This window comes from Astatotilapia calliptera, chromosome 18 (genome assembly GCF_964374335.1).
Source record: "Astatotilapia calliptera chromosome 18, fAstCal68.1, whole genome shotgun sequence".
Taxonomy (NCBI): domain Eukaryota; kingdom Metazoa; phylum Chordata; class Actinopteri; order Cichliformes; family Cichlidae; genus Astatotilapia; species Astatotilapia calliptera.
The window spans coordinates 10,828,695-10,838,707 of NC_137439.1; the positions used below are offsets into that span (position 1 = coordinate 10,828,695).

Sequence of the window (10,013 nt, forward strand, 5' to 3'; positions counted from 1 at the left end):
GGTTAAAAAAAAGAAAGAAGTAGGTGTAGAAGCATATTAAAACATTTGCAAACATGCATGTAAAGGCATGATATAAGGCAAAATAGAGATTGCACAACTGTAACACGCTTGAGAGTCCATATTTGGTATGACCACCTTTAGTCCTCAGCATAGCCTCTTAGGAACACTTTCCAGCAAGTTTATTTAATAAGTAGTCTTCAGGAATACTTCTCCAGGGTTCTTCAAGAACATCAAAGCTCTTCTTTGGATATTGGCTGACTTTTGTTCCGTTCTCAATGAAGACAATCCCACACTACTTCAATAAAGTTGAGGTCCAGGCTGTGTTGAGGTCTACGATAGTTTTCCTTTGTGTATATCCAGGTATGCTTTCACTGCCCCGGGAGTGAGTTTGAGATCACTGTCATGCTGAAACATTCAGCCGTTGCCAACCAGATGCTTTCCAGATGGTGTTGCATTATTGGATCAAAATGCGATGGTACTTTTCTAAATTCATAATTTCATCAGTTTTATAAGATCGCCCAACACCACTGACATCCCCAAACCATGAAGAGTCATCATGGTGTTTTGCGCATATGGTAAATGGACTAGTATATACAGCACCTTTCTACCTTGTACACAAAGTCTAACCGCTTTCTCGAACAAGCGGCACAATTGGTTCAGGATATTGGCAAGGATACTTCAACGTGCAGGCTGGAGGAGCTGGAGATCAAGTCATGGACCTCCAATTTGGTATACAACCCACTCAGCCGCTGTGGGTATAAAGCAGGGGTGTCCGATTCCAGTCCTCAAGAGCTATTGTCCTGCAGCTTTTAGACGAGTCCTTGTTCCAACACACCAGGCCTTTGCCAAACTTGATGGCATATTGAAGAGGTAATCCAACCATCTGATTCAGCTGTGTTGGAGTAGTGATGCATCTAAAAGCTGCAGTACAGTAACTCTCGAAGACTGGAGTTGGATACCCCTGGTATAGAGAGTAGAGCAGGGGTGGGCAACTCCAGGCCTCGAGGGAAGGTGTCCTGCAGGTTTTAGATCTCACCCTGGGTCAACACACCTGAATCAAATGATTAGTTCATTACCAGGCCTCTAGAGAACTTCAAGACATGTTGAGGAGGTAATTTAACCATTTAAATCAGCTGCGTTGGATCAAGGACACATCTAAAACCTGCAGGACACCGGCCCTTGAGGCCTGGAGTTGCACACCCCTGCTCTAAATTGGTATAGGTGAGAATTGTTGACTGTCTCCCTGTGTTAGCCCTGCAACAGCTGGCAATTCCAAGCTCTATCTAATGCCAGCTGGGATAGTTAAAGATCTTGCATCCAGATGGATGGATGGACAAAGACTAGTCTGAAAATGAGTAAAGGAAAAAAAGGAACCAATGTCCAAAGAAACTTTGAAAGCCTGGAAAACCGTTGATCAAGATTATTTTTTTAGAAAATCACCAGAAAGTCTGACTCCTTCGACACAGATTATAAAGAAGTGACTGGCAGCTCAGTACTGCATCACATGAGTCTTGCTTGCTGTCCTAGCTCCAAATTCAATACATAGCTTGAACTTATAATATATACTTTTACTGAGACACAGTACTTATAATGTGAGACCCAATAATAAATCAGACCCTGTATATAATATTATTTTATGATTTATATGAAATTGAGTCTTTTAGTTAACTTCCAAGTGAAGATTTAGGTTTGAAAAGAAATCTGTGGTTTTGCTAACCATCCATGAAATTCCTTTCAATGAATTTGCATTAGTAACATGAAAATTCCATTTTTGTGGTGTTTGGAAAGGTGTTCAGTTACATATCCAACTTTTAAGTGAACGTTTAAAAAGAACTAAATCGATTCTCGGGGATGGAGTCTGAACAATAGACAGCTATCTATTCTAAAAAGAGTGGCCTTGTGTTTTATGCTAACACTTTTAACAGAGGTGATTAAATGGACGTGTATCTGCAGAATCAAATACAAACCATTCCTCCTTCCTAATTATAATTTTTTCGTATATTTTGACAGGTGCTGGTTCGGTTCTGCTGTCATTTTTAGATTGTATTTTTTGATTTCTGTTATTTGGTCAGTGCCCTGCATATTGGCACCAGTGACCCGGGAGTGGCGCCACAGGGACAGTGTGTATTCTTGAATCATATTACTCTTACTGTAATCAGGCCTGCATTCATACATGGCTGATTAACCCACAAAGGGGCTGGTAGGGGGAAAAACAAGCAGCTCCTGATGAAGCCTTTTTATTTTTCCATATTTTTCCAGTGCTTCTTATCATATCTGCACCCAGTTTTTCCCATGTGTCACATCTACCACTGACTCCTCATCCATGTGGCAGTTTCTTTTAATGTGTGCCAAAGAATATTTTAACAAATAATAGCAATATCTCATCATACTTTGTGTCAAACATGGCTTTAGATTTAGCATCTGAAAAGTAAGATTTGCATTTTTTTCCTCTCCTTTATTGAATTTGGTGGATTTATTTAAACAAAAAGAAAAAAAAACAGAGGCTCTTGGAATGTTTATTTTACAATTTTCTAACATTTCATAAAGTAAACAATTGATTCATTAATAAAATATGAGCTCTTTCATATCATTTTGGGATGCCCTGGAGATGTGTACTGCACATTATACTTCAATATACTGAGTTATAAAATTGCAGGGAATATATATGGCTGTTTCTGGTTATATATTAATCATTAATAAACGGTAAATCATTCTTTCTGTGTTTGTGTGTGTGCGTGCTATCTGCAGGACACACTGCTGGAGCTCCTGTGTGACGCGGTGGTGTCGTCAGGACGGCAGGGAAAAGGTCTCGTGATCAGCGGCTTCCCCAGAGACCTGAGACAGGCGGAGGAGTACGAAGCGAAGGTCAGAGCACAAAGCTGATGGAGTAGACAGCGGGATGTGGTCAGAAGCATGAATAAAAGAAGGGGGAAAGTCAGCCGTGAGTCGTGGTGTATGCACAAAAAGTTCAGTCTGAGCAAAGTGAAGGAATCACAAGAGTCGCACGTCACTGTGACGAATGCTAGTTAAGTCTGATTCAGTGCTAACATACGAGTACGAAGAGGGTATGAAAACAAGATTTGAAAATAGGAAAGAAGTGATCAGAATGAATGCACATAGAAATGTGGACTGCGGATCATTCAGGATGAAGGCCGGCCTGCAGACGAATGTAGTTAAAGGGGAAGTTCCTGCTTTTAACTTCTAACTGCACCTGTTGTGTGTGTCAGATGGGGGAACCCAGTGCAGTGCTCCTGCTGAACTGCTCAGCCGACACCATGTCCAATCGCCTGCAGTGTCGTGGGAGATCCGGCTTCCAGGCCGCCCCAGACAGAGACAGCGTCCTGCACAGGAGGGTGGAGAGCTTCTGCAGCGACACCCAGGCGGTGGCGGCTCACTACGAACACAAGAGGCTTCTGCACACGGTAAGATTGGGAAGCCAACTCTGTAAGGGTTAGAGGTTCAATTCCATATGGAGGCTTACTTTCCTTAAAGGAACAAATCCAGTTTAAATCCACTTCGTCTAGGCTGGAAATCCATTTACACTTAGATGTCCTTCAAACATCTCCCAGCGCTCTTTTATCTATAAAAGGAAATCGTTTGCCGGGATGTTCTCACTCACAGAAAAGCAGCCGAAGAGTTCCCAATAATCACTTCATTATCTCTCATATGTGAGTCTAACTGTCCTGCATGACTGGAGTTTGCAACTTTACTGTATTATTCAATACAACCAGCTCAGATTTGACATGCTGGATAAATAATAATCACGAGGATTGTTTTTAAAATACAAGCGTGCCAGCCTCTATGATCTTAGAGGAGGAAAACAAAGGAAAACATAGTTCACCAGAGAGAAGCCTGTCTTAGATCAAAAGACTGCATTAGACAGAAGTAACAGTGGTTTGTATTATTATGCATTATAATTCAAAATTATTTATATGTGAATAGCATATTAATGTGCTTGGTTTTAACGGTGCCATCCCAGAGTATTGAATTTTATACTGAAATTTATTGGGTGCTGTATTAATGACGCTGGAAACAGAACCAAACAATTAGATGCGGACTACATTATCTAAACAGGCTTTCCAACCTTCATGTTTACTGAAGGCTTTTGCGTCTTATAATATAATTTATTCTGTGTTTTGTGCACTAATTCGTTCATGTTTACTTTAATTTAGTTATTTTTAAATTGTGGTTAAAAAACATTAAATAAAAGCAAGGGTTGTGTGAATAGTTTGCCCTCTCTCATCTGAAGTGTTTGACTTTGTCTTTACAAAGATATCCATTTTATGTGTGCACTGAGGCAGTTATGTTTTAATTATTCTGCCAGTTCCTAGGGGTAGGTATCAGGGGTGGTGGTGCCATTTTTGGAACATGTTCATTTGCCTTCCTGAGTAAAAACATAAAAGATCCAAAGGGATAAATAAGAAAACGCCAGGGCAATTCTAAATCACCATTTTTGTTTGTTTGTTTTTATTCCAAAAATTTCCATCACAAAGGTAAACAGGGCTTAAGTTATGTGTTTTGCTTCAAAGTTTCCTGGAGAAGGAGCCCTAGACCCCCTGCACAAATCTGCATCCATCTTTCAGTTGGTGCTGATTTTGTTTTACTTAATAGATGTGAGACAAGATCCACAAAGTCATCCTTCTGTGCCAAGAAATCTAAGACTCAGCTGAAACCAGCATAAAACTGCAGCAGTATAATCTCAATCCGTCCATTGCAGTGTCCCAAGGTAGAACTGCAGGAAACAGAGACGGTAACAAAGACCAGAACTAAAAACAGAACAGAAAGAAAAACCAGAACGAGGCTCGGGGGGGGCAGCCATCTGCTGCAGCCGGTTGAGAGTGAAAGAATAGAATAAAGGAAGGAGAAAAGAGACAGAGAGCACAGGGAGACAGCACAAAACACAAACTAGACGTGCTGCTGTGGTAAACACAGAGGGAGTGAAAACAGCATTAAACCTGCATTCTTTCTAATGGCCAACAGATGGGAAACAAATCTATGAGATCAACAAGCTTACTTCTGTCTCAATCTGCAACCTCAGAAGACAGCGTAACATAGAAAAATACATATTAAATAAAAAGAGAAAAAGAAATAATAGTGAAAGCTGGGAAAACAGAAACAAAGCACAATAGAATTTACAATAAGTAAATTTAAAGGTTTTTTAAAAAGTGACCTAAAACTAGAAGCTAACTCTGTTGCAGCTAAGTCTTATAATCCTGTGTGGAAAATGTGTGTTTGCAGCCTGCATGCTTTAAATAGTAAATAAATAATATTCACGTTTCTACTCAAATGTCTCAAAATACCAACAGCTGAAAGGGTCATCGAGTGGAAGAACAAATAGGCGAGCCTCTGTTTTAAGAGTGAATTGTATTCAGATTATGTCCGACCGCTTACTGCTTCCTAATAAAAATGCAGAAATGTTTTAACTACAAATAGCTGAAGATGGTGTAAGTTTCAAAACAATATTGTGTGAAGGTTGTTCAGTGTGAGTCCTTAAAATTCTCATTTACATATTCCTGGCAAATACATCTGTGTTAGCAGACATCAGTGTTTCCATTTGGATGCTTTACAGTGGGAAGTAATGATTAGCTCTGTTTAGTGTGACCTAACCAAATCCTTTTAATCAACTTTCCCTTCCGCTCCGACATCGTGTTGATGTCCGTCTTCCAGCTCTTCTTCCCATTCCTCCTGCTGCTCCGTTCTGATTTAGCTTCAGTTAATTGGCATTGGCAGTTTATTCCATTTTTGGAAAAGCCTTGCATTTGCTTTGCTCACAGAAATCTTTGCCACTTGATTTGTTCGCCAAGATTTGAATTAGCCAATGACAAGTTGGACAAAACCCAGCTGGTGAAAGATAATCACTGATGACACCTGGATACACAGAAACAGGGGAGCTGATGGACCTTTTTCACAGCAGGCAGTCTGGTTTGTCACAGCAGGTAAAAGGTAGCTGCTCTCCATTTAGGTGAGCTGTGTCCAGGGTCACGTGATTTCACGGCTGTGCTGGTAAAGGTTCATTAGTCTTAGTCTTAGGTATCCAAATTCATTTCAAATAAACAGTATAAACGATGCATATATTTACCATACGGTCACCCATTGGTTTGTGAGTATTTTCATTTTCAGCATCATTCATTTTCTAATGACTTAGTCGCAGGTCGTTAATCAGTGACGCCCTCGATCGCCCTATTTTAAGGATTAAAAATAATCCTTAAAAAATTGTTTAAGGTGTGCCAAAAATTGATTTTTCTTTTATTTGCCAAATATGATTACCAGTATTTAGACTGTTGTAAATGGCATGTTTGCCTATAATGTCTTCAAAATCTCTGTTATGAATGATATCAAGTCAGCTTATGTGGGAAACAGCATTCCTGTCAGAGGGATAGAAGCTGAAATCAGTTTTTGCCAGTTTATTTTTATAAATGCTTTATTTATCCAGGTAAAAAGTCTCATTGACATTAAAAATGTGTTTTTAAAGAGATATCTAGTCAAGAGTACAGCAGAAATTACAAAAAGAAATACGACATAACAGTTCTATAACGATGTTTTAAGGACTGGATTAATTATATAATGTGGAACACAGAGTGGATGCAATAAGAAGATCTTCATAAGTCCTGTTGACTACAGCCTATTTGTGGACATAAGCAAAGATATTACACATTAAAAACACACAGAAGCGATCGGCTTTTGGCAGACGATCACTTGTTGGCTTCACTTTTCACACCCAGAAGCCAGATCCATCTTTTATACAGACCATGGTTTATCCTCAGGCTTGTAGAGCGATTTATCCATGTAGACCAGTGGTGTCAAGCATGCAGGCCGAGAGGGCCAAAATCGGGCTGTCAAAGAGTCCCAGTGGAGCCACTGAATGGCTCAAAAATGTCTTTAACGACTGTATTTTCTTAATAATCCCTCCTACACAATAAAAATGTCTATAAGTTGTTTCTATGTGTAGACAAATTGACTGATAGTGATGGAAAATACTTGTTGTTTCTTTGGGTTCCTTTCTGCTGTAATCTGCAAGTCCACATGTAGAGCAGGACAGTCGACTCGATGAATGTGGGAAAAACTGGTGATGTTGTGTTATTTTACTAAAGACATCTCAGGCTGTTCATGATCTTTTTCTCCCAACATTAACTGAATGAGAAAAAAACATTTATCAAGAAATAATAACTATAATCTGTTTTCTGGTCATTTTTTGAGTGTGCGGTAAATCTGGTAAACGGTTTTTTATAAGTGATGCTTATTTTTTGGATTGTTTTTCTGCTCTGGCCTTTTTTAGATCAAATTGAGCCATGAGCTAAAGTAAATTTGACACCCTGTGTCTGGATTGTTTTAGGTGTGAGCGGCTCGTTTTTGAAGGCATAGACCATGGACACGTCCATCTTCTCTTAGATATGATAAAAGCATATGTCACTCACCTTGCTCTGCTCAAAGCAATGTCTCCCAGTTACTCAAAAAAAGGTACAAACTTATTTGCAAGTAGTTTCATGTAGGAAATATTGTGTTTGTACCAAACTACGCCCGCCAACCAAAGGAAGTGTGCAGCTACTGTTTACATCCTGTCACAATGTCACGAGCTTCTTTTCTCTGATAGATGGAAAGTTTTTTAGTGGAGAAAACGACTAAAAAGTCACGTAGACTGGAGGCAATTGTGCATTACCAGAGGAGCTCTAATTCTCTGCTGCAGAGCTGTAGAGATGTCTGCCTTCTCCTGAGTATAACTGAAATAAATTGCACTCGTCTCACGGTGCTCGGAGCGCAGTTCCACGTAGGAACTGTTTTCTTTCTACCAGCCGAGAGAAGGACATTGCAGCTCAGCCGAGGGGGAAACCATTAATGTTCACATCCTGTCATCCTGTCAAAAACCTGTCATCTTTGGGTAGACACACACTTCGACACATTCTACCAAACTACACCCGCTGTGATATGTTTGGCGGGTGTAGTTTGGTAGAAAGAAAATAGCTTGAACGTGAAACTTCTAATGACGACACTGACGCTGAGTTTTTTAGTTTTTTGCTCGTTTTGTGGTGCCCTCAGTGCTTTTTATTTCCTTTATTTTCAAGAGAAGTCAGACATTTCCAAAAAATGACTATACACTTTTCACCTGAGATGGACAAGATGCTGAAATGTGTTGTGTTTAAGGTCAGTGATGCAGGGAAGGACCAACTTTCTGTGAAGTTTTACTCGCCTCTCTGTTTCCACTGACATGAGAGCGATTAGAAAATCACACGCATTCCTTTCAGGGTTGATCTGCCCCTTTAATAAATTTACTGTTTGAACTTTTAAATGCCACATCAGGTGTGTGTGTGTGTGCGTGTGGGTGGGTGCTTAAATGCCACATCAGGTAATGAGGTCATCAGTCTGCTGTGAGGCTGCCGTCCTCAACTGCATGTGGGCTTGCTGGTGGTTTGAGAAAAGGCCTCGTTTTCAGCCGGTTTGTCTCCGTCTGCAGATTGATGCCGAGAGGTCGCCGGACCAAGTGTTCGCCCAGATCTGCCGCTCGATGGAGTCTGGCTTCTGATACCTACACCTTCACACCCCAAACTCTGCAGTCGAGGAGGGTCCATCTAAGAAGACCTTCTCTCTTTCTCTCTGCCGTCACCCCAAGGAGACTCACTCGCATAACCTCACACCTGCGCCAGACTCATTGAACTCCAGTGGTATGCATGTCTTACCTGCAATCAGTGAAACTTCTCTCTCTCTGCTTTTTGACACTGACAAAGCGCCTGGTTGTCACATTCTGCTTCACAAAAATGCATCCCCCCAACCCCATCCCCTCTTCTGTCTCTCTCTGTAAAATCAACCTCAATATATGCTGCCAACTGCCACACCAAGGCAGATAACTGTACTGAGAAAAATAGCAGTCCCTGCTGTGACTGAGAGCATGCTGGAAGTGAAATCTCGCCACCTTCCCACCAGAGGAGCTGAGCAAGGTTCCCCCTGCCATACTACAAAGTGGAAATGTCAGTGTGTACTCGTGCTCTCACGCACAGCACCTTGCTTCTTATTGTAACAAGCATGCAAGAGTTAAAAGTTAAGCTTAACTGCCTTTTGTGCATTAAATTTAAAAAGGAAAAAAAAACAGAAGCAAATAAAGAGTATTAAGATTACTGCATTTGTATGTTTCCAAGCTCATCGTACAGGTGCGTGGTTTGGTATTTAACATTCAATAAAGCCAGTGCATTTGCTAAATGGAGCATTTCTGAGTGTCCTTTGGTGTGGTGTGTAGCGTGCAGCATCAGAGCTGAGCTGACAGCGCCATCTGCTGGTGAGAGGATCACAACAAAAAGGCAATTAAGTGATAAGTGTAACAGGTCAAGACAGGTGAAATTCCCCTTTCTGTCAGGATAAAGAAGTTTAACTACACATTTAATCTCTGAGATATCTACACATAAGAAAAAGGAGTGCAATTTTAACAGAACTTTTAGTTTTTCAACATGATAAAGAAATGCAGCTGTAAATGAAAGAAAGTTGAATTTAAATTGTAAGAAATGCATGTTAAATTTCAGGAAACGTTTCTGTTCATTCACAGAAAATATCCTGTTACTTTTTACTGAGCATCTGTTAATTACTTTGGTGTAGTACGGATGGCCATGGTGGAGGTCTTTATCAGTAGGAGAAGATGCAAAACTTATTAAAATAAAAGTCCAAAATATATGCACCCTGCCTTATTTTCCAAAGATTTTTACGCCCCTCGGGCCTTATGTTTTACACCCCTGGTTTAAGAGTTTAGCGTTTCAGTTAAAATACACAGAAAGATCATTTGGACATGTAAGAAGTATGACGAGAGGGGAGGAAAAAAAGAAGCACTTTCACATCTTCCTGACAAACTTGGGTCAGGAAGAACAAAATATCAGCACTGTTGGTTCCAGCAGGTGGAAAGAGGCAGAAAATTAGCTGTCACACAAAGTGCTTCTCTCCCAGTGAAAGGTCACCAGCATGGCTTTATTCTGCAAAAGGACATTTCCTGTGTTTCATACCACAGTGAAATTGCAGAAGAAAGTCTATAGAACACT

At 40.4% G+C, this 10,013-nt stretch overlaps 1 protein-coding gene across 1 annotated transcript in view; it reads left to right on the forward strand.

Annotated features, from left to right (window-relative positions):
* Positions 1 to 9,189, forward strand: part of ak5 (adenylate kinase 5) — a 104,922-nt gene extending 95,733 nt beyond the window's left edge. Inside the window, exons 12-14 of the mRNA XM_026149065.2 lie at positions 2,749 to 2,865; positions 3,228 to 3,422; positions 8,450 to 9,189. Of these exons, the coding sequence (XP_026004850.1) occupies positions 2,749 to 2,865; positions 3,228 to 3,422; positions 8,450 to 8,518 (381 nt within the window). The 3' untranslated portion in view covers positions 8,519 to 9,189. The remainder of the gene's footprint in view (positions 1 to 2,748; positions 2,866 to 3,227; positions 3,423 to 8,449) is intronic.
* The last annotated feature ends 824 nt before the right edge of the window (positions 9,190 to 10,013 follow it).